The sequence below is a fragment of the Rhipicephalus sanguineus genome, chromosome 11 (assembly GCF_013339695.2).
Source record: "Rhipicephalus sanguineus isolate Rsan-2018 chromosome 11, BIME_Rsan_1.4, whole genome shotgun sequence".
Lineage (NCBI taxonomy): Eukaryota > Metazoa > Arthropoda > Arachnida > Ixodida > Ixodidae > Rhipicephalus > Rhipicephalus sanguineus.
The window spans coordinates 53329172-53352986 of record NC_051186.1 but is presented as its reverse complement, the minus strand read 5'-3'; the positions used below and the strand labels follow the sequence as shown (position 1 = coordinate 53352986).

The following is a 23815-nucleotide window of genomic DNA, read 5'->3' as shown; positions in this document are numbered from 1 at the left end:
GGCTTCCGCTATTCCTTATTTCCACAAATGCTGTTCATCTAACTTGGGGATGATCCCAAAGAAAATATAATTTAGTTGTGGAAATTAAGGAAAGTTGTAGCCATGCGCCATCTTTGAACTCGCGAGTCCGCACGCTCCCATGTTGCAAGTCACATTGAGCGTGTACATGTTAAGAGTCAAAGGTTCGTTGCTACTGCCTAAAACATTATGTTTGGCTGGTCAGCAATGTCAAAATCCCTTGCGAAATTTACCAGGACGTTCAAATTTCCGACCTAAAACCAGCAACACAAACGTGTGTCTGTGTGGAGTCAACTATCTTCAACTGTGTGAAACACTTGAGAAGTGCTTGACCTCAAGAAAATCGGTAAGCACTATTAGATGGGGCATTTATGCAAAATTCTCTGTGGGAGGGACAGTGATGGCTGTAAACGGAGCCAACATTTTTTTCTTAGGTTGTTACTGACCTCACTATCTTAGCTGGTTAATGTGATGAACACAATAACAAACATTAAAAAAAACGTACACATATATATGAGTGGTAATAGACGTTCTTTCCTACTTCTCTTTCATGTTTTGTATGTTCCTTCACTGGTAGCTCTCACATTATCAACTTCAAACACTAATTCAAGCTTTCACATAAAGCTGCTACGTAACATCCGAGTCGTTCTTGTCGTCATCTGTAGCATGACAAATAAAACGATGCAGTAAAATACTCCAAACAAATTCACCCATTCCGTAGATGTGTTTTATTAATGATCACAAGCAAAGCCTGAACCGGCAATGACATGAACTGTGGTATTCCTCACAAATAGACCAAAGTTTCGTCAGAGTCCTTCTGGTTTCGTTAAGATTTGCAAAAATGATGCCCCATGATACACAACACTGTTTTTATTCACGATTTGGTGGCAGCCAGTGGGTTCTTGAGGACCAGGATGACGGAGTCCCCCCGGAGGAACATTTTTGAGATGTACCGGTCCTTGTTGACGGGGTTGTTCTTCTTGGACTTTCCCGTCTTGGGAATCTCGGTCCACATCTCCTTGACATTCTCCAGCACCATGTTGCAGTGCCTGCGCCAGTGACACGATGGCATTTAAAGGGGCCCTGCAACACTTTTGCAGCATGGTCAGAAAATGCTGCCTATCGGTAGTCGAGGCTCCCGAGAATATGCGAGTCAAACACTGCAGCCCAGCATGCGGCCTGGAATTCTCAATCAGCTAGAAATTGCTTCCTCTTCTCTCCAGGGGCGGCGCCAGTGGGGGGTTTGGGGGGGCTCCAGCCCCCCCCTTTGCCCCCCACCCCCCCCCAAGAGCAAGCATAGTCAAAATACAATGCATATGTTCCCAGCCTCTCTGCCCCCCCTGAAGGAACCCACTTGTCCTGGGTGCCCCCCCAGTAAAAAAATCCTGGCGCCGCCCCTGCTTCTCTCGACAAATGATGCCATAATCCAATATGAGTGCATTATAAGCACAAAGTCCACAGCCATGGGCTGATTTGAGCATTGTGGGCTGCACAGTTGTTGCAGCTGCCGCATGATACCGCCACTGGTCTGCATGTGTGCTCACAATGAAAGTCAGTCGTGTGTTTGAAGAAGAAAAGGAAGCGCTCAAGGTCACGACGCATGCTGACCAATGGGCGTGGCTTCTTGTCCCCTTGTCATGCCCCTCTGCGTAGCTTTCAGCGCGCTTGCTGATACAAAAAAAAGGGAGAAAGTGCTTCAAACGCAGACAAATCCCTGTAATTCCGCTCGTACTTGACGGATTCTATAAATCATTGCAGCAGTCGATTCGTGAGGCAATACACTTCTTTAATGAAGCCATTTGATGATTATACTTGGAAAAGTGTTGCAGGGGCCGACCCCCTTAAAGGTGTACTGACATGAAAATTTTCCACTGCCATTTTTTTTGCATCAAATGAAAGGCCAAGTCCTCAAGAGCCTACAATATATGCTGGTAAGTGCGAGTGTGCACTGAAAAATTCATTACATGTTTTCAAAAGCTAGTTTCTATTCCTACTGTACCCTGATGTCGCAACATGGTGTGAGCTTGTCGTCACGTGCTTGCCCAAGACATTGTGACGTTTCCAATGCCGCTCACTCTGTGGCTGCGTTGTGGTGACACACAAGCAGCCATTTGGTAGTTTTGGGTACTTGACGTCATCACAACTAGCCATACTGGTGTGTGAAGTCACTAGAATTGCTCCTGTAGCCTGACGACACACTAGGGTGCCATGAGAAAATTGGCTTTAAATTCAAAATAAAATATGTTATCAGCATTTACTGAGCTTTACACTTGCTCAGAGCAGTCTGTATACAGGAGATTTGTATGGCAGAGTAAACTCAGCTTCGAAAATTGGCGTCAGTATCCCTTTAACGCATGAAACAATGCAGTACGGAAAACCAGCCACACATTTACGCATGGGCAGCGAGCACAACAACCTCAATATTAAAGGCCTACTGCAATGAAAGTAAAAGGACTGGTTTGAAATGTTGCAGCTTCTGTGTGAAATTTTGCTTTCAATTAAATATTCAAGGTGTTTTAGGTGACACTTTACAAAATTCTTAAGCACAGTGTTTCAGAGAACGAAAGAAAACAGTTCTTCGAAGGCTAATACCGACATTACATGGCGCACTGCTGATTGTGATTAAGCCTGATTGGGATCAAATTTCTTAACCCACTGCAGCTTGCACAAAGGAGCCAATCACAATCAACCAATCCGATCTGGTTCAGGCCCGATCGCGATCAAAAGTGGCCCTGTGATGCCAGTATAAAAAATGTATGCTGTATTGACGGCAGCTTAGTTCACGCTAGGCAGTTTGATCAACAGTGGAGTGAAAGCTTTCAGAAGTTACGCAAACTTTTTCACAAGATGATTAATTACCCTATCTCTGGTTAGTCCAATGAAACCTACCCTCTACATACTTTATTATCAGTCCATCTGTTCCTTTGCCAATCTTAGTTTCACTGCTCCTTTACTGGCCCTCATTTCAATAGTCTTTCAGCCATAACAATCGCTTCTATGCATTACGTGACATACCGAACTACACACTAGAATCTAAGCTAGCATATCACCTACTTCTTGAGTGTGTGATAGTTTGCACATTTTGTTCTGACCATAATTTTACTTCCATCACTTGCACATAATCGTTAGTCTTCCATGCTTTTGCTGAACTTAGGCCTCGTGAGTAAGTACAGTCATAATTCAAACGTTAATTTTTTGTATAAGGATATCAGTAAGCTGATGTGTGTGATTTGAGTGTGCATGCCCAATGTGCACAATCCATATTTATTATCATGCGGGTTCTTTAACATTCAACGCACCCTATGTGTCAATCAAAATTGTGCTCCTCTAGTTGAATGTGTTGAATTGTGTGCATGCATATATGCATTGTACAATTTGGACAAGTCAGTATGCTTGAAAGTTTTCAGGCCTTTGACGCTAACTTTTATGTGTATTAGTAACATGTTAGAATTTTTCCGAGGCTCTGGTATGTTTGGAGTCATGAGGCGTTACATGAGTCCCAAGTGACAGTCATGATAGGACAGATCGTTGTAGAAACGTTGAATTTCGAGAATATTGCTTTGGCTAGATTACACTGACGCCAATGTTCTGCCGGCATTCGACTCGTTGATTAAAACCTGAATGGTGCGTGTGTGTGTGCAAGAAACGAAGCAGCACAGCAAGAACCCTGAATGAGACGCCAAGCGGGTTATTTGGCTAGCAAACTACGTAAGAAAATGCTTCGAACAAAAACCGTTCTTGCCTGTCAAAGGCCTTCACTCGTCCTAGGAGCTTCTTGTTGTTCCTGCAGTTGATGAGTACTTGAGTGTTGTTTTTTACGGACTGAGTCAACACCGAGAGGGGCCCGGTGTTGAATTCTTCCTCTTCCCTTTTCGCCAACTCCTCCGGAGTCATTTCACTCTTCGGTTTCTGCAAGAGCCTGTTGGGAGGGATGGAACGAACAGAGATCGTAAGATTGGGCAGCATATTTTCTAGGACAATTAGAGCGAAATGAAATGAACACTCACGACATGTTGGTAGTGTGGCAAGCAGTAAGCTCGGACTTCTACGATGGCGTGAAGAAAAAAAAAAAACGAGTAGGTGTAAAGTAGCTCGGACGTGGGTCGAACGAAGACACTCGTTGAAGAAGAACGCACAAGCTACAGTGATTTGGCTGCAGTACAAACGACAACAATCACTACAACGCTTACAATGCGGCCGGCGCACGTTTATGAACGCTACACAGAACGCCGCTTTGGTTTGGCTTGGCTGGCTTGGCTATAGTGCAGCCAATGCTGGCTCTCGCAATTTTTATTTTTAGTGCCTTAGGACAAAGACATATCCTCCGAGATTTGTATTAAAACTTTTAACAAAACCATCGCCAGAAAGCATTGCTCTGTTATGATATTGTAAACATATGCTCCATTTTGCTCTAATTTAAGATTTAGCAGCAAAAGTAGACCAGCGTGAAACACAGTTAGTGACTCTGACAGAACTATCATCATCACCATCATTGTCAAAATGGCTGAAAACACGTATCGAATCTAGTCAGCCACTGCCTGCAGCAGGGAGTAAACTCTGTGGCCGCTGACGCAAAATTTGCCGTTAATAGGTGTTCCGTGAAAGTGCCAATCCGCTGCGTTTCCTCCTAAAGAAACTGTCGACGAGGTTGTGCTGTGCTGGTGCGGCAATGGACCCCAGAAAGCAGCAGGTTTACGGTGGTAAGTGCAACCAAGTGCGTCGTTCCGTAGTGCGGCATGTACTCTGCCTCTTCCTCTCCTTATTTACCGCTTTGTGCAGTGAATTATCTAACCTAACCAAATATGGTGAACGTAAAACTCGTAACACGCCAACCATATCGATCGACACGTAAATCTCTGTCGGAAATGCTGAGCGATGCCAGATGGCTTTCGGTAATGACAGCATGCAGTTAACCTGAGCAGCGGAGACCGGACACGGGCTGTCTGTGTGTTCTCTTTGCTCTGAAGCGTTCCTTCCTCGCTGCTGTCGCAAGTGTTGTCGAGGTCAGCTCGTTGGTCGCGGGTTCGATTCCTGGCCACGGCGGCCGCATTCCAGTGGGGCCGAAAGTGAGAAAAAAAGACGCCTGTAATTTAGGTGCACTGCAAGGCACATCAGCTTGTCAAAAATCAATGCGGAGTCCTCCACCACGGCGTGCCTCTTAGTCATTTCTAGAATGACAGAAACTTATACTTGGCAGGGATTTACCATAGAAAGTCCGACAGTGGGTGCGTGCGTTGTGTTGTCACTTTCTCGTGTACGTACACACCTTACTTTCTTGTACGATGAATCGCACCCGGTTTTGGTACGTGAAACCTCACCAATTATTTCATGAAGATGGCTCATTATGGTAATGCCCAATTAGGACTCCTTACCGCACATACTACTAATAATTGTTGGGGTTTTGCGCCCCAAAATCACGATAGGATTATGAAAAACGCCGTAGTGGAGGGATCTGGAAATTTCGACCACCTGGTATTCTTCAACGTGCACCTAAATCTAAGTACACGTGCCTCCAGCATTTTGCTTCCTCGAAATGTGGCTTGGATTCAATCCTGCGACCTTCGGGTCACTTAACGCACGTAAAAACTGCACTCCAATTCTGCTCGCAGGCCGACAAGCTGGCCCGCAGCTGTTCGAGGACACTGGCTTCCCAGGAGCCGGTGGTATGCCATACGGCGGTATGCCACAGCCCGGCATGTACCCTATGATGCCCGACCCAATGGCTGCAATGGCCATGCAGTATGGCACCGCGCTGGCTGGCCAAGGGAAGGACATGGTACACCAGAAGGTGAGGCGGTGTGGCATCAGCTTGTTGACACTACTGCTGACTATTCGGGTCTCGTGCAGATTGAGAAGTACGTCTCAGTGTCCAAGATCAAGTACTACTTTGCCGTGGACACTGCTTACGTGGGCCGCAAGCTGCTCCTCCTGCTTTTCCCGTTCAGCCACACGGTGAGCCAAGGTCTATTCATTTCAAGAGTAACAACTTTATTATATTCGTTTCAACCACGACCTACTGGAACTCCTGACCTTCATAGATGTCCCCACTCCAGCGCGTGTGTTCTAGTTCATTCCTTCTGCCACTAGGGACGGAACGTATGAGCAGTGTGGCGCTAGTCAGCATCTGTCGCTGACATCAACTTCAGCGCTTGTGGTGATGTTTCGGACAGTGCAGAATGTTCGTGTAGTGTAATTATTATGTATAAGTGCAAAATACCTCGAAAATGAAGATATAAGAGGTTATGTAGGAATTCTTTGCATTTGAATGGATGCCTAAGGACACAGCATCATATAGGCCGTCCTACACCATGAAGTCTACAGCTTTACTCGTTAGTAAACTACTCTATAATAAGTGCTTAAACACATCGAATAGCTTAGTTAAGCCTCTTTTCTAAGTTTTCAAAAGCAGTCATATACATGCGAGCAGTTTGTCGCAGAATATGGGCGTTCACTCCAACGCCATATAAACGGCCGCAGAGTAGCAGACGAAGAGGTTCAAGAATGCCATTAATGGCGAGTGTTTGAACACGAGCTAGGACATGCGCTCCTATAGAAGCCAGGCTATCTGTGCAGGCCGGGAGCATAGTGGGTCGTGGTTTCAAGTAATGGTACATTTAGCGCTATGGCACTGCGACTCCAATTGCAGCAATGTGGTCCCACTCGTGGATCTGAGGCATTGAAAGTGTGTCCAAGCCGAACATGCAGCTGCTTGCCAGAGCGACCGAAGGAAGAAACACGTCAGTGCGTCGTCTTTTGCAAACTAACAAGTTGTGCAGCTGCTGAGGAACCAGCGCGACTGACATTACACACACAACATAAAATGTAGGAACCACCCACATGACTGGATAGATGTCGGATTTGGTCACACTCCAAGGTCAAAGCTGAGTGCACCTCATAACACTCCAGCCCAAAGTGCGGCGCTCCAAAAGAACCAGCCAAATGTGTCACCATATTGTTTTGAAGCACTTGAAACGGCCAGCGAAATGTACCTTTAGTTTCTCTGCACATTCTGCCTCTATTCACGGTGTGCTGCACCTAGGCCCTTGATTTTCCAAGGTAAAACGGTACACCCTGCACCCCTGTTTTCATTGGTTTGGGGTGCAAGGTAATGCGCCACCATGTGGCACATTACCTGGCATTAAGTGGGTGCTACCTGGTGCACCAAAGCCCACACTTTTTCCAAATCGAGGAAACCTATGCAGCAGACGGCACGGTGTTGACAAGCCTGTCGCCCTTTTTCTTTTTGCAGGACTGGGCCGTCAAGTACGACCAGGACGAACCGGTGCCCCCGCGGTACGATGTCAATGCTCCAGATCTCTACATTCCGAGTAAGAACCACAGAAAGTAAGAGGGCCGAATACAATGTCACAAAAATTCTCTCTTTAATAACACAGGCATGGCTCTGGTGACGTACGTGCTGCTCTCGGGCTACCTGCTGGGCCTGCGCAACGAGTGAGTGCTCCAGAAGGACATGTTGTTGCTTACCCAAAGACATGACTGTAACGCAAGAAAGGACCACCGCACAACAGAGTACAAATGTTCTAGGTCTCTTCTGTGTGGTGGTACTTTCTTTGTGCTCCAGTTGTGTCTTTGAGCGAGCGCTCCCTGCCACGTTGCAGCACTGCTGAGCACCTCGCTCTCCGCAGGTTCACCCCCGAACGGCTCGGACTGCAGGCAAGCTCGGCACTCATGTGGCTCACTCTCGAAGTCCTGGCCATCTGGCTGGCCACGTACATCCTCTCCATCCGGTCCAGCTTGCGCGTCCTAGACCTGGTCGCCTTCAGCAGCTACAAGTTTGTCGGGTAAAGGCGTCTTTGTCCGCGTTTGTCCGTTCCCACGGTAACGGCGTCTCTCGCAGCATGATCGCGGCTCTGCTGGCGAGCATGGTTCTCTACCGGCCGGGCTACCTGCTCGTCCTGGCCTACGCCTGTCTCACGCTAGACTTTTTTCTGGTGAGTGGCCCCGACCACCGTAGCGGCGGCGAACGGTTTATGTTGGAGCGGCAGTTTTATTTTAACCGGGGGTCTTTTTTTTACTTCCCAGCTTCGCACCCTGCGGCTCTCCCTGCTGTCCGGGAGCTCGTCCGAGGGCTCCCGTCGGGGCCTGTACCTACTCCTGGCTGTGTGCGCACTCCAGCCGGCGCTAGCCTACTGGCTCACACAGCCCCTTGCGCAGCAGCAGCTGGCTCAATAAACTCGTCCTGTTGCTGCCACAGGCTGCTGGTGTCTGTCACTGGGCAACCAAGGCTGCGCAGGTGCTCGACGTAGAATATCAGCTCTTGGGTTACCAACCTGCGAAGGAGGAGGAAAGGACACGATATGGGGGGTGGTGGTGATTCGGCAAGTCGAAGCCACGGCAGTGTGAACAGTTTTACCCATGTTGAGGTCCTCCGTCGCGACTTATGGACAGGCGTGCCAGGTGACGTGCGAGTAGGGACCGGAACATGGAGTGCACGGCTTGCAAGAGTGCGCCCACGTCCTCCGGGCTCAGCAGCTCGGCTACGGCAGTGTGGAACTTGGTCAGGTGCCGGACGATGCCCCGGAAAGCCGGCGACGGCACTGGCGCCTTTACCTCCCACTGGGCACGTTTGACGTATTTTAGATGGCGCCCCTCTCAACACCTTCCACACCCCCTCAATCTCGTGCACTGCCCAGCTCACCTCGGCAAGCTGCCCATCCAGCACGTTGCTCACGATGCTGGCCAGCTTGGCGAAAATTTCTGTCACGTGTTCTGCGTACTCCTGCAAATAAAAGCACCCTCTTTGTTTTTCAAACTGAGTGACTGGTATCGCTGGGTCAAGCACGAAGTAAGATATACACTCTTTAGGTGAGAACACTCGTGAGACGTGATCGACCAGATGAAGTCACAATGCCGCGAGCCCGTTGGGATGACACAGCTTCAACACGAAAAGGCGTTGCCGTAGCAACCGGTGCTTTGCGGGAAATCTGAATTTCTTAGTCAGCGGAGGCAACTATGGCCTGCTAGCAACTAAAGTTGGAAACACACACCACATTTTGGTGGGCGAAGCATGTGGCGAACACCAGCGTTGCCAGCGACCATGTTGGTTGCTATAGTAACGGCACATAAAGCATTCTCCGTCTTGAAGCTGCGTCGCACCGCCAACAGATATCCGCTGCCATCACCAGACCAACAAACGCACGCCGTTACTTTATCTGGTCAAACGCACCTCACAAGCAACCAAAGTGTCCCCAGTTAAAGAGAGTATGTACACATATATCTTACACCATGGGATCAAGGTATGTTCTGCACAACACGTGTTTCACTCAAGGCACTGAAGCATCATTAGGGGCACATACATTACTGGCTAGTTCACACGTGTGCATTGCACTGCCGACGGCTTTTCGCGTCATCACTGCAGCTCCTATAGCATTGTCGACACCTGTTTGCTCTCCCCGGCAGTTTCTTAATGTTAGGGTGTTGGTAGCGAGGCTCAAACTGACCATGTTTTGACTTGCACATGGGTATGATGATGTGTATGCCTTAAATGCACAAATAAATGAAATCCATGGTGATCGCTATGCACGGCTTTGCTCTTGATGCAAAATTGAGCAACACCGTAAACGTGCTCTCTGCGGATGGAGGAGTGACTTTTACATATAGGTAGTTTTTGCTTTGGTGCGCAAATGGCTTTTGGTTGAAGTTTCATTTATAGCGCAAAATAAATGAACATACGAGAGACACACAAGTTGCCAACACTGCCAAGAGAAGGCAGCGAAAGTTCGGCAAAGAGCTATGTTTTTTGAAAGCTGTATTACATGCTAAAATGAAACGAATTTCAAAGCGAAATTATGTGGCAATAAGTCAAGCATTGTTTGAATGAACTTTACTGTAGGACTTTATAAAAGAACATTGGTACACATTTAAATTTGTTTGTTATGATGGCCTTGAGGGGTGGTCAACAGAAGTTACAGAGGGGAGTGGTAAGAAAAACAATGTTATAAATACAGAGTAGCAGTATAATGCATTTTAATTATACAATAACGGTTATGAAAAGGTAGAATACAACAAAATGCCAGCAGAAAGAACATTCAAAGCAGCAGCAACATTGTAGTGCTGTTAATTATACAACGGCTATGAGGAGGCAGAATAGAGGGAGATAATACAAAGCACCAGTTATTGAAGCAAAACGCAAATATTTAATCATCTGAAATTACTGCTAATAATTTGGGAAGGCTACCACAATCTGGCACTAGCTTTAGGACGGGCTACCCGAGTGGGTGCCATCAACAGGGGACGGCACCACTTTCAGTTGCAATCGAGCTCCAATGCAAACGCAATTTCTTGACCGTGATTAGCTTCCTTCCGCATCTGGTGCAGAGTAAGCCAGTCATGATCAAGAAACAACTGAGATTGCGCTGTGTGACACCTGTGTATAATTTCTTGATGCTAGACTGACCTTGGCGATGGCATCAAAATGCCTGGCAGTGTCCTTGCGAGCGACCAGGTGCTGCTCAAAGTGTGCCTTGACTCGGGGCAAAAAGGCCATGATCAGCTGCAGGCATCGAGCTGCCAATGCTGCACAGACAAACATCGGCTCTGTCAATATGCGTGGATGGCAGCTAGAGGGTATCTTCGATGCTAGAACACTTGCTTAAAGGGGTACTAACACCAGTCCTTATGTCACCTTCTTTTGTCCTGTGTTCGCACTGTGCAAGTGTGAGGATTAGGAAATGCTGATAAGGTATTTTATTTCGACACTAATGTCAATATTTGCATGGCGCACCTATGACATCAACACTAGCGTGATGTCAAGCTACAGTAGCAATTCTTGTGACCTCATGGACCAGTATGGCTAGTTATGATCACAGATACCAAAAAAAAAAAATACGAGAGGGCCACTTGTGCGTCACCAACGAAACCGCGAAACAGAGCAGCTGCGGCAATGTCGCTTGCACAAGCATGTGACGACATGCCGATATCGTGTTCGCAACGTCACGGTACAGTAGGAACCGAAACTAGCTTTTAAAAACGGAACACATCGTGCTTACCAGTACATTTTCTGGACTCTCGAGGGCTGGGCCTTTCATTTGACGCAAAAAAATGACAATTGAACGTTTTTGTGTCAGTGCCTCTTAATGGGGGGAGACTGCTTTGAAACACATTTTCTTTTTATTTATGAGCGGATTTTCACGAAACTTCCGCAGCTTATGCATATTTATGTCCTCATTTTAAATATGCAACTATTTAACCAGTACAATAGTAGGTATGCAGTTTTTAAGACATTTCATGCGCATTGTTAGGAGCAAGATTTTAATTTTTCTTAACTGTAAGAGTTGCAAAGCAAATAAAGATATTACGATAATCTGGGATTAAAAGTGTACACAGTAAAACAAGATTCAACCTTTTAAACCATTTGAACAAAAGTTATGGTATGTGGAACACTCGTGAGTGAAATCCCAGCTCAACATCGACTTGCTCATGGGAGGAGTAAGATTATACTTGAAGAATTGCCACTCTATTAGCATGCAGTTTTAAAAAAATATATAACTTTATGCACTCGGAAATCTACACTGATCTCTTTGAAAGAAAGCACCACAGCGTTTTCTTTTTTTTTTTCTATTCTCACTTTGAATTACACTCTTTCAAGTTATGCTCTTCCGAATGTTTCATCAACTAGGAATCTTTCTTTTATGAAAATCTGTATGGATTTTCTTCATACGGTACTCACGTATCAAAATGCAAGATCACTTTTTTTTAATATAACTACTGCAATGACCAATTGCCCATGATAACCGCATCATGTCACTGCAAACCTGGCCACTAAAGGTAATGCTGGCTCTTATGTAAGTTGTTCAGGTCAAAATTACGCCGATACGACACGAATCGTACACGCTGGAAACTGATGTACGTGCCTTACATAGGCCTAACTTTTCACATTTCAATCAGCGAGTACTGCAAGTACATCAGTGCTGGTTGGATGACAGTTGATTGCTTCCATTAACCTTACAGCGCCTTTTCGCAATAGGCTATACTTTACAAGCACTGCACGTGTACACAGTACGCTAACGGGTGCAGTGGTCCGTACCCAGCATGCTGGCCGTGATGGTCTTGAGGCCGACGCGCTGCAGCGCCCCGGCTCCCAGCACCAGTTGGGAGGTGCGTGAGTTGAAGAGCCGCAGCAGCTCCTGCAGTTTGGCGGCCAGGCTCAAGCCCACCCAGGGCAGGTCTCGGGCGCACTGGCAGTACTCGAGCACCATGCGAAGCACGAGCAGCGTGCTGCCAGCGATGCTGTAGCGCTGCCCGTCCAGTGCCAAGTGGGGTGCGGCACTGCCCCGCTGCGTGCCGGTACCTTTAGTGCCGCCCCCCTGCATGCCGCCGTTCGAGACGTCCAGGAACTGGTCCACCATGCTCTGCAACTCGGCCGGCACGTCCACACGCGCCCACACCTCACCGTCGAGCAGCAGGCTACAAGAAGAGCGAGTCTGAGAGGCACGCGGGCTGGCGAAGGAGGGTGGCACACCCGCCTGACAGTTGCATGGGGGGACGTCCCGTTGCAGTCTAAAGTGCGACAGTGTCTGAATGGTCACCTGACTGAACAGTGTGTGAAATGTTAATAATAATACAGTTGAAGCTTGATCTAACGCAACCCGATTTTACGAATTTCCCAGCTTAACGGAGAAATTCCGGCACCCATAGGGTTCAATGTTGTCACCAACTCAAATTAACGAAACTATTACGGCACCAAGCCTGATTTAACGAAGCTTTTCCAAAAATAAATGGTTAAAAAATACGATTTCTTTCTAACTTTGACACAGATGGGTTTTTCTTCGGTCGTGCGCATTAACGCTGCCGCACTAAGACATCTAGCCGCCGTATTCATGATTCTACTTTTATTTTGACGAGGCTACATGCCACGCCTACGCATGGATGAATGGACTTAACGGTCGGTAGCACTCTTACGTACGAAATGGTGCTACGGGCGGTGGTGGTTTATTGTCTCTGTAAATGCTCCCACAGGAAGACGGTGGTTGCTTTCTTTTAATATGGTCCATGCGAGTGCAGTGGCACTAAATGTCTCCTCACAACTTTCTTGCTCGGCCTGCTCGCATTATCACTGCATTCGTTATTCCTGTCTTTCATACCTTCATGTGACCGTCTATGTGACCATCTACTACCCAGACATGGGAAGCTGCATGTCCGGGCCTCCCTCAAGGCTTTTCCCACGCACAGGCGCAAGTTTTCAGCAAGTTCAATGCCACGGTAGCTTTTGGGTGTCGCTGCATTACTTCATCAAATTTCGAAGGACCACAAACTTCCTGATTTAATGAAACAACTTGAGCACGGTCATCACTTCATTAAATAAGGCTTTCACTGTATAACTGATGGGGTTTTACATGCTATGATGCGTAACTGAAATTTCAAGTGCAAACTGGGACAAGGACAAGTGAAGGAACGACACCAGCACTCACTATCATTTGAAAACTTCATTAACACATATACCCTATCGGGGCATGTGGCCCATTGCACGTGCACACCGTTCCTAGGTGCAAATCCAAGCCAATACTGCACTGTATCTTTGCACTAACCCCTTTCTTTAAAGGGACACTAAAGAGAAACCATGAATCGGTTTAGATCGATAAAATGTGCTCTGAGAACTCTAATGTTGCTAATTTCACCCATCAAAGGTTCATTAATAAAGGCGAAAATCAAGTTCAAAGTTTCATTTTTTAATTCCGCGCCGAAATCTCCCCGCGTGACGTCACAGATTTCAAAGTGTATTTATTGTATTTTGGTGCCATTGACTCAACAAAATTACCCCAAACTTGATACGTTAAGTCTATGGCCCCCTCAGAGGACAATGTACTTCATTTTTACTGATTAGGAACTACGTAGACCCTAGTAGGCGCTGTCAAAACGTGACGTCACTGCGAATGGTGTGGATACTTCAAGGTGGTGTCGCCACCCACATTTTGTTTTTGCACGTTTTCTCGCTTACTAAGCGTCTTCTCGTAGCAAGCACGGTGTTTTTGATATCGTGAAAGAGTACTTTACTAATATGAGAAAAATCGTTTTGCTCTTTAGTGTCCCTTTAAGGAGTGATAGTTCTTTGCTGGGAACAGTTAATGATGGGTGACTGATACAGGTTGACCCCTTATGTTATTATGGTAGGCCTCAGCAAGTTCCTGTGTGGTGTGATCCCTGTGCTTGAACAGAGCAACTGTATCAGAAAAGTGCACTTCACAACCATACTGCGCGCTTGAAATTTCAATTATGCATGTGTACCAGCTAGCTCGTCTTTCCGTCTTACCATGATATGATTATGAGGCACATGTAGTGGGGGACTCCAGATTAATTTCGACCACCTGGAGTTCTTTAACGTACACCTAAAATATAAGCACACAAGTGTTCTTTGCATTTCACCTCCCAGTGGAATGTGGTCGCTGTGGCTGAGAATCGAACCTGCACTCTCGACCTTAGCAGCATGACACTATAAGTGCTAGGCTACTACCAGTGGCGTAGCCAGGGGGTGGCACACCGGGCCCGTGCCCCCCTCGAAATTTTTTTTTTTTGCCATGGTATACAGAGCACAAAATGACACTCGATGACATCTGCCTGCCTGGCCCCCACTTCAGATCAAGGAGGTGCCCCCCTTCCCCCCGAAGAAAATTTCTGCCTACGCCCCTGGCTACTACGATGCATGGTGTGTGTAAAATGCCTTGTTCGCTGTATTATCATATAACAACACACTTCGTTAAAGTAAAAGCAGTACATTGGAGCCAGCAGTAACCATTAGTGAGTGTGAACGCTAAAGATGGAACAGAAAACGGAAGAACAGTTCGCATTTATCGTGCGATGCACTTCTCTATTTTCTTTGCTTACCTCTTATACAATGTAATGGTAAGCATTAATACGAAATGCAACACAGGAATGCCGGATAGCCTTCTTTGAGAATGTCATGGCAAAGAATGCTACGTTTGTTCACCCACAATCGCACTCTAGAACAAGACACACTGAAGAAGGGCCAATCTCTCTTTGTCTCAACATTCACATAGTGTCACAGCATCTTTATGAAGCTCTCAAAGACAGTAGGGCCAGGTTCCAATCCCCCCCAACCCCCTTCCCAGGTAATAGTGGCAATAGGCATGCGCACAGCCCCCCCCCCCCCAATCATCTAAGGGGAGGCACCAAATTTGCCTCATACCCTAACTCATTCGGACCTGTCCTGTCATTGTTTAAAGTTCACGGTAATGGCCACGCAGGGTTTTAACGATAGTGGTGGCTGGGGAGACCTGATGTTGTATTGCAAGAACTGTTTACTTCACACCTTTACCCCTAGAAAGCTGGGGCAGGCCGTTGTGGAAAGCAGGCCATCGCTTCATTTTCATTTCTGCATCATGTCGAAGCGAAGCGCAAGGAAGAACAGGACACAGTAAAGAACTGTCCTGTGTGTTCTTTACTGTGTCCTGTTTTTTCTCGCACTTCGCTTCGATATGAATCTATACCAACTCGCCCAGTACTCATTTTTGCATCCATTGCGAAGCTTGTTTTCTTACGGACTCAACCAACTGGGGGATGGGGGGGGGGGGGTTACAGCTCGCACCGCCTATTATACGAGAATCCTGCACCGGCCTGTGATAATGTCATGAAAAGCTCCAGTCACTCCACCTTACAAGTAAGCATGTCCTCACCTGAGCTTGGCTTTGTGCTCTTCGTGGAAGCGGCTCACAAACCGATCCGCCTGCAGTACACAAACCCACGCATTAGCAAAGCATTTCATAACCTGAGTGTCATGCACGATTACTATGAATCTGGCTCGCCTTCGAAATCCATAATTTTTTTTTCTTGTTTTAGGCATATGCTGTGTATGGTGTAATACTGTCCTTTCATAAGGCCTTTTTTTCCCTCTGCGATTAAGGCTTGTATAACTTTACATTTATTATCATTTTGCTGATCTGATGTGCAGAGAGGACTGTGACAAAAAGAAAGCTGTTTTTAGGACAGCCTGCCTATTTCACAGCTGCTCTAATAAATTCTGGTATGTTACCAGCACCTCAGTAAGAAAGAGAAAAACAAGACTCAACAAAACAGTATATTGCAATACAGCATACTACACACTAGAGAACGAAAGAAGGGCAATTTTTTCGAGGGGCTATAATTTGTTCTTTAGGTGCAACCAGATGGATCCAACAAACAATTAGGCCAAGGAAAGCATAAATGATTTTAATTGACATCTTTAATTGTAGTGTAGTAACTATAATGCAAGTTTAATTGAATTAAAGTGGATGAAAAATCACCCTTTCAGTCAATGGGATCCAAACACACAACCTTCATATTACACATTCAATGCTTCTGTCAATGGATGTCCCCTGCGCTTTCCTTGGCCTGTTGGAATCATTTGGTTACACACTAGAGAGTAACAGAACTTGCAGGTGATACAAGATGATAGCGATATTGAGTCAATACATAACCATCTATGTAACTAGGAAGTCAAACAGAATTGGACATCTGAAAAACTGTATAGCAGAGGTTAGTCCACAGAATAGTGTTGACACAGTTTTGGTGCTGTCCGTTTTGTTTGTCTTGCCTGGGCACTGGAAAGTAGCGCTCTGTTTTAATACTGGTCACGCCATATCTTAGAGAATGACGTGCAAGGATCCTGACCAGAGAGTTAAAGGGGTCACGAACCACCCTCAGGCTTGGTGAAAAAAAAAAATAGATCCTGCAGAAAGCAGACACTGCTATGAACACCTCAGCCAAATCTTGCAGTCGTACATGGCAACGAAAGTTTAGCAGCGGAGCACAAAGCAGCAGTTTTATCAGGCACCCTCTTTTCATACAGACGCCTGTGCTCACTCTCTTTGGAGATGCTGGCACCTGCTGTTTGGTGTCACACACAGCAGACTATTGGCCAATAAGTCTACATAAATCAAGAGCGGTGTTTGGATCAGACGTGCTTCTTGCCACGGGGTGCTGCCTAAGAGCCCGCACCGTGCTCCATAGTCTGCTAACATTACACAGTATACTCACACTCGCACTCAAGGTCATGATGCACGCTGACGTAACTTTTTTCCCCCATGCCATCCCTCCCTGTGTAGCTTTGAGTGCGTTCATCGGCACGAAAGGAGTGAGAAAGTGCTTAAAGTGTGCATGAAATCCCTGTAACTCCGCTCGTTCTTCACTAAATTGCCATCCCTCCCTGCGTAGCTTCAAATGCATAGTCGGATCAGAGAAAAGGAAAAATGCTTAAAGCATGCAACCAATTTCTGTAAATCCACTGGTTCTCGACAGATTCGAGAAATTTTTGCAGCAACTGATTTGCAGGGCAATAAACTCCAATAGTGAGGTCATTCGATGATCATTTTGGAGGTTCAGGACCCGTTTAAAGGTGTTGAGCACTCTCAAGAGACATACCTGAGTGCGCAGCGCCAGCACCAAACTGCCCTGGCTGCGGTGTTCGCACAGCTGCGCCCAGTCTTCAGCGCATTGCTCGGCACGGCGGCACAGCACTGGGAAGGCACCCGCATTGAGTGGCGACCGGTGCGCGTCGGACGGGACAAGCCGCGCACAGCGTTCCTGAGCGACCTCGGCGACAGCAGCCAGGGCTCCTCGTCTGGCCTGCTCGAGTCGGACTTCTTCGTCGGCTTCGAGGGCTGCACCGTCTGCCGCTTGCGCGGCTAGGGCGTAGCGCTGCAGCCGCGCCAGGTTGCAGGTGCGTCGCAGCACGCGCTCGGCGGCGTCCAAGGCACGTTCAAGCAGCGCAGTCCACACGTCTCCCTGCGACATGCCTTCGGCTAAAGCCGCCTTGACGGCCGCTTGCAGGGCCGTGCATGCCTCCTCGCGAAGCAGCAATGCGAAGTCTGCGCTCTCCGGCCGGTTCAGCCGCAGGATTCCTGCCACCAGAGCCGTCAGGGATTCCTCTTCCTGCGCATACGTCAAGTCTTTTTCGGTCAGAAACAGCCCTGCATGTGAGCGCTCCGGAATGAAATGACTGGACTGGCATTTGTATAAAAGTCTCAACTACTGAGCAAGAAGTAGAGCGCCAAGTCGGGCTAGTTGGTTGACATTCATCGTAAAGACTTCTAACTGTACAAACATGGACGCAAGAACACGTCCAGTCTTCTTCCCTCCTTTTGTGTCCATGTTTGTTAGTGCAGTTAAATGTCTACGACAATGAGCATGAAGAATGCTAAAGAGAGTGAGCTACACTACTATTGCTGAAAGCTGGCAATGTGGTTATGGCATTTTGAAACACACAGTCTCGTTAAAGTAATTACAGGGTAATTCGGCATACTTGCATACAAACACACACGCAATCATTAGGAATATCTGCAGATTGTGTGGGCGTGAGTGTGCTGGGGTGCACCACAACTTTCTAGTGCAGTTTCAAGTTCTAGCATAGTTGCAATGCTAAAGGAGGCAAATACGCACACAACACAAAGGATGGTAATTTCACGAAATGAGGTTCTCAACATTACCAGTCCAGTGAGTGCTCATATTTGAATCTCTCTCCCCTTCCACCCTCCTTCTCTTACATCCACACCCTCTCCTACCATGTAGGATAGCGAACTGGAACTATTCTGTTTCACCTTTCTTTGTTTCTATGAATTATCTCTCTCACTCTTGCGTCACTTGTACGAATGCAGTTCCCTGACTGAAGTGCACCATTTCTTAAATGCTTGCACAGTTGCTGTTCTAAAGAGCGCTTCTGCTCCCTCTGTCAATGTCATTACATAGAGGCTGTGTGATACGTGCAGAGGAGGCTTAAATACACAGGCCATATGTGCAAATGCAAAAGGACAAAATGTGTAGGATGCAATTTTTGGCGTAATCTTTGAACCAGTCAACGTCTACTGGCTGCTCACGAGCTACACCTTATCAGGGGCGGATCCAGGCGCTTGCTTTGGGGGGGGCGGTTGGTTGTTGGGGGGGGGGGGGGGGGGGGGGGGGGGGGGGGGCGTTGCCCAACTTTAAAACTTCACGTTAGTAACCAAATGCTCATTATTTTTGTTCTCAGTTGCATTGCTCAGTGCCATTTCATTATCTAAAATTTCGCATATTTCCGCTAAACATTGGGGAACACGTATCAGTGTTGTTGGTAAGAGGAGGGTGAAAGAGGGAAGGGCAGGCCACCTGCTCGATAAATGAGTATTCCCACAACGGCGAGCTCTAGTATTCCTTGAACGTAGTTTCGGAGTAAGCCTCCCTTTGTTACCCCGCCCCCTCCTCCCCATTGCCTTTTTTTCTGGCCGGTCGTGTTGCCAGAAAATGCCCTTTCTATCTCCGCAGCCTAAGGACGGTCAAACGGAGCTTTCGGAGTCGCGCTCGATTATACCCCGCGCACGTGCTCTCGGAGGCTTGCTCGGTACTTCGGCGAATATAATTCACAGCACCACTGCCTGCCTTCCTTCTTTTTTTTTTTTTTGGACCAGCCGCTGAAGGTTGACTAAAAGGTAACTTGTTCTGCATGCTTTGTGGGACCACGGCCGGGCTAGACTGCACGTGCGCGCTCAAGCGCGCACGTGCAGTCTAGCCCGGCCGTGGTGGGACGAAAGATGCCAGTTTGAATGACACAGAACAGACTCCTGTCTCTGAGAAAAAGATGGGAGAATTTGAAGACCCCTCGCTTTGCTGAAGAGCTGATGGCCCTGGGAGTGGGGAGGAAACTTTAGCTCGCTTCCATAAAGGCAGCAGTTGCTTTAGCAAAATAGTTGAGGCTTGTGCTCGTCGGTGCCTATTTGAAAGATGCAGGACGCAGAAGAAATCTTTTCTAGAAAGCCTGTATCGCTCTTAACAAAAGCGCTGGGCTGTGTGAGGGGTGCTTCCCTAGTCTCGGATTGGGATGGACACAGCGACCACCTGAAAAAATTCTACGTTCTGAAAAATGGCCTTCGGTGAGGTGAAAAGCGGGGGGGGGGGGTTGGGTTGGCTTATAGCTTTGGGGGGGGCGATCGCCCAATCGCCCCCCCCCTGGATCCGCCACTGCACCTTATTGCGGAGTGAGCTGTCCTAGATTTGTCTGTCTCAGTGTAGAAGTTTGGTCTTGTTGGTGCGACATAATCGAGTTTTCTTATACAGTCGAACCCGCATATATCAAACACACATAAAACAAATTATTGCGTATATCGAACAGTTATAATATTCCCTTGAATATATCTTCGATATACAAAATATTTTGTATATCGAATTACCTATATATAGAACTGTTTTGTGATCCCTTTCGGGCTCAATATATCCAGTTTCGACGAGCACAGATGGCACAAGGGTGTTAACGAAGACAAAACGGTCTGCGTATGTCATTTCTTCGTCCACATCCTTATGCCATTTGCACTATAAAAAAACTTGATTTTCTCTCTCTTTCCACCTCACCTTTTAGTTCCCTCTCCCACTGCCAGGGCAGGGCAGCAAACGAGATGTTTGATCTCGTTAATCTCTATACGTTTCCTTCCTTGCATAACTCTTTCTCTGCATATAACATTAAAATAAGAACGTAATAAACTTAGAACAGAGCATTGGGTGAGTTGGCAATCCACTGTAAAGGGCCGTATAATGGTGGTAACATTGAGGCTTTCTTCATTCATAAGTCCTGTGACATGTGTGGCAAGGCCGTTGGTAAGCATACATAAACTTGGAATTGATTATCTAACCAACAACCTTTAATCTTAACCACGTGTCTTTGCAATATATATGTATTTCCAACAAAATTTCCAGTTGATAGTCTGCACTTGTCTCGTGTTTTCTTTCTTTCTTGTCCCTGGTTTTTTGTGCAAATGCCCTTCGCAATATAATATGACCGCGCCTCCACGCACCGCCGATCTGACAGTGCAAAAAGGTCGCCGCTCCCACGCGCATGCGCACCTGCAGTCCGACGGGGTCCAAGTCGTCGGGCGGTCTGTTCAGCTCGGCGCTGAGGCCCCGGGCCAGATCGGCCGCCATCCTGCGTTCAATGTGTCGCTCGAGTTCCTGCAACTGCGAGCCCAGGTGTCGGAGGCTTTGGACGCCCGCCAGTTCGAGCGCCACGATCTCCCGGCTGGCCTCGATGAAGTCCAGGGCGCGCGCGAAGTCCCCACTGGCTAGCAACCTCTGGATCGTGGGCTGCGCCTGGTGCAGAGTGGCCAGCAGCTGTAACTTGGCACACAGAGAACGCTGCCTCGCCCGCCGCCGCCACAGAAGAAGCAATCTCAAGCCACCGCCGGCCAATTGATCCCTAGCACGAGCCAGTTGGGAGCGTAGACCCGCAGTGACAGTCGCACAGGCCGACAACCGCTCGGCTAGCACGTCGTGAGATCGCACAGCCTGGAAGAACGCGTCCGAACGTAGGGACACCTGACGCGCTAGCTGTACCTCTACGAGGTCCAGGTAGTGGGTAAGCCGTTCCTGCAGAAGCCGAGAAGGCCCGGCAGCCCACGGTATGGCCTGCGCGAACGTTGCAGGTTCTTCGAGACGCAACTCGGGACCGAGGAATACGGCGGGTAGACAGAGCTCGCTTCCGGCGGGTGCGGTTTCGGATGCTGCCGCCACCGCCGACGAAGAAGACGAGCACGGCCGGCGCGATCGAGCGCATCGCGACAAGTACGCCTCGAACAGCTGTCGCGTGATCCGCGCTCCGGGTCCTTCGCCGCCGGCCGGCGGCGCCTCGGTGAAGTGGTCGCCCCAGGTGCGCGTGAAAAAGTCCACTTCGCGGCGGCTGCGGCGCGGGTCGTTCAGCACCGCCGGCAAGTTCTGAGCCGAACGGTGCACTGTCCAGCGGGCCTCGGCCACCGCGTCCGGCCAGTACTCGCGGAGCAGGTGATGCTTGGCGACGTGCGCCTCGTAGTCCTCGTCGCTGACGCCCTCGAGGGGCAGCGACGCGCACACGTCATGTTCGCCGTAGCGGCACACGAACGAACCGCCTTCCTTGCTGCAGTGGCGCTCACGCAGGTGAGTCCGAAACTCGTCCGCAGTCTTGAAGGTGCGTGGCTTGGGGCAGTGCTGGCAGTGCCTCCAGGGGACGGGCCTCGTCGACCCACCGTCTGACATGCCCGGCGCTGCTCTAGCGTGGGCTCGCACGTCCCGCCGAACATGCCACGGCCCGCCAGTCTTACGGCGTACCCGCTCGTCCGATCGCACAGCCGCAGTATCGACACCGAGCCGGAGACATGCTGACAGATGGTACACCAACGATACAGCGGACCCACAGCACAGGATTTCTCACAGATGCTGACATGACCCGCGACCCCTTCGCTCCTTGTGGCTACGGCTCGTACTCGACATGACCGCTTCAGTCTTCGTGACTCTGCCATAACTTTATTTTAGGAAAGTTATGGTGACCGTGACGTATTGTGTCATTCAAAAGCACGGCCTTCGAGGTCGGTTTTCACTTTTGACGGTGATTCTAGTCTCTAAATACGCTGTGGACACGATGTGGGGAATGTGGACACCGCTTCGTGTTGGAAAAAAATAATTCTGAAGCTATAAAACGTTACTAAGAGACACAAGTTCTGTGTCAACACGCAACCGTTTAACTGCTTTTTATTTTTAATTTACTAGTGATTTATTCTTGCTCAAATTTTGCAACGAGATTGCATTGTATAACTAAACCATAACACGTCCTCACGCGATTCAGTACCCCGACAACTAACAGTAACTACAGTGACACGTACTCACTGCAGGCGCGGCAGTTTCAGTTTCCGTTTGGTGACGGCGCGCTTTTTGGATGCCTGGATTCAAACGAAGCTTTCACCAACTCCACCAGAAAACACGAAACGCAGTGACCCACACATGAAACTCCACGAATTCTGCAATTTCCGGGTTACAAACGCTCAGCCGCCTGCAGTAAAACATTGCATGCGTTTTTTAACAGCGTCGCGTGGTGGCGAGAATTCGAAAGCGTGCGTGGGCGGACGTCTCGCCACACGTAACGAATATGCGCTTATAACGAATTAAACACAGAACATATGCGCCACATGTACATCGAAGTTCTCTGCAACGATTTGCCTTCAAATAACCTGTGGGATATATTTGTGTGGACACAGATGCATTATCTACAATCAACGGATAATATCGCCTAGAACATATTTAAAATCACGTTTATTGTGCGCGTCGGGCCACACAACGCGAAACGCGCCTTTGGTTTTCGCGTAAACAACCAACCGCCACCTGCGTCACGAGTTTGTGTTGCCTGCCACGATCGTTGCGGGCGCTCTCTCCTAGCAGACCTTTTAAACGGATAGAAGGGGAGATTTGCACGGCAGTGCAAAGGCTGATGACCTCGGCTCGGCAGTGCATTTTGGGGTGTTACACATATTTACAACGTCTCAGAGGGCATTGTAGCAGCACCCAGGAAATCTTCGTTGAAAAGAGTTGTCGACAGCGGTGCTCATGTGCACGCGGTTTTTTGTGTGCTCACGTAGCCAGCTATGTTTACATGAAAACCACTCTGGGTCCCGCCTCCCTCGGCGCTCTCTGAAACAGAAACTGCGACTGGGCGCTATAAAACAGTCTCCAAATAATTAATGGTCGCGTGCTCGAGCAAACGAGCTTTCCAGCCGTGATGAGTGGGTCGTTAACTACTTATTGCTACATAAAAAAACGAGATGCTGAATTTCGGTGCTCCTTTCAATGACATTTATCAAGGTATGAATGTGTTAACAGCGATTATACCTCTCGATGAAATAAATAAAAGAAAACCTAAAGCGACCCTAATACAAGACTTAGTGGTCTGGGGTTGGCACTTGCACTGGTTCTATCCCTTTTATATACTTTCGGTATTTGTGTTTCACGCGCTGTCGAAGCCATGTAAAAAGAAGGCCGCGGTTGATATTCGGCCCGTCAGGTACCGCAACGAGCCCCTATCCAA

At 48.1% G+C, this 23815-nt stretch overlaps 3 protein-coding genes across 3 annotated transcripts; 1 reads left to right on the top strand and 2 right to left on the bottom strand.

Annotated features, from left to right (window-relative positions):
- Positions 1 to 873: 873 nt before the first annotated feature.
- LOC119373195 (small nuclear ribonucleoprotein Sm D2) lies at positions 874 to 4264 on the bottom strand. The gene is made up of 3 exons (XM_037643199.2): positions 4026 to 4264; positions 3761 to 3937; positions 874 to 1067 (listed from the first exon to the last, which is right to left on the bottom strand). Exons 1-3 carry the CDS (start codon positions 4028 to 4030, stop codon positions 893 to 895), a joined length of 357 nt encoding a protein of 118 aa, XP_037499127.1. The 5' UTR covers positions 4031 to 4264; the 3' UTR covers positions 874 to 892.
- Positions 4265 to 4505: 241 nt separating this feature from the next.
- LOC119373599 (protein YIF1B) lies at positions 4506 to 8230 on the top strand. Its single transcript, XM_037643651.2, has 8 exons — positions 4506 to 4718; positions 5628 to 5806; positions 5866 to 5970; positions 7268 to 7346; positions 7413 to 7470; positions 7665 to 7820; positions 7877 to 7970; positions 8062 to 8230. The coding sequence occupies exons 1-8, from the start codon at positions 4688 to 4690 to the stop codon at positions 8209 to 8211; spliced, it is 852 nt and encodes a 283-aa protein (XP_037499579.1). The 5' UTR covers positions 4506 to 4687; the 3' UTR covers positions 8212 to 8230.
- Positions 8061 to 22220, bottom strand: LOC119373598 (vacuolar protein sorting-associated protein 54). Its single transcript, XM_037643650.2, has 8 exons — positions 20836 to 22220; positions 17392 to 17901; positions 15669 to 15718; positions 12065 to 12444; positions 10436 to 10554; positions 8678 to 8758; positions 8393 to 8595; positions 8061 to 8309 (listed from the first exon to the last, which is right to left on the bottom strand). The coding sequence occupies exons 1-8, from the start codon at positions 21994 to 21996 to the stop codon at positions 8174 to 8176; spliced, it is 2640 nt and encodes an 879-aa protein (XP_037499578.1). The 5' UTR covers positions 21997 to 22220; the 3' UTR covers positions 8061 to 8173.
- Between the last annotated feature and the right edge of the window lie 1595 nt (positions 22221 to 23815).

Excerpts from the sequence above, each read along its gene's own strand:
- LOC119373195 (XM_037643199.2), bottom strand. Across the intron at positions 1,068-3,760 it reads CGAGTGAAGGCCTTTGACAG|GCACTGCAACATGGTGCTGG; the intron begins GCAAGAACGGTT and ends TCACTGGCGCAG.
- LOC119373599 (XM_037643651.2), top strand. The coding sequence starts at position 4,688 with ATGGACCCCAGAAAGCAGCAGGTTTACGGTG. Across the intron at positions 7,347-7,412 it reads TCCAGATCTCTACATTCCGA|GCATGGCTCTGGTGACGTAC; the intron begins GTAAGAACCACA and ends TTAATAACACAG. Across the intron at positions 7,471-7,664 it reads CTGCTGGGCCTGCGCAACGA|GTTCACCCCCGAACGGCTCG; the intron begins GTGAGTGCTCCA and ends CGCTCTCCGCAG.
- LOC119373598 (XM_037643650.2), bottom strand. The coding sequence starts at position 21,996 with ATGTCAGACGGTGGGTCGACGAGGCCCGTCCCCTGGAGGCACTGCCAG. Across the intron at positions 17,902-20,835 it reads TGGACCCCGTCGGACTGCAG|GAAGAGGAATCCCTGACGGC; the intron begins GTGCGCATGCGC and ends ACGTATGCGCAG. Across the intron at positions 12,445-15,668 it reads GAGCACAAAGCCAAGCTCAG|CCTGCTGCTCGACGGTGAGG; the intron begins GTGAGGACATGC and ends CTCTTCTTGTAG.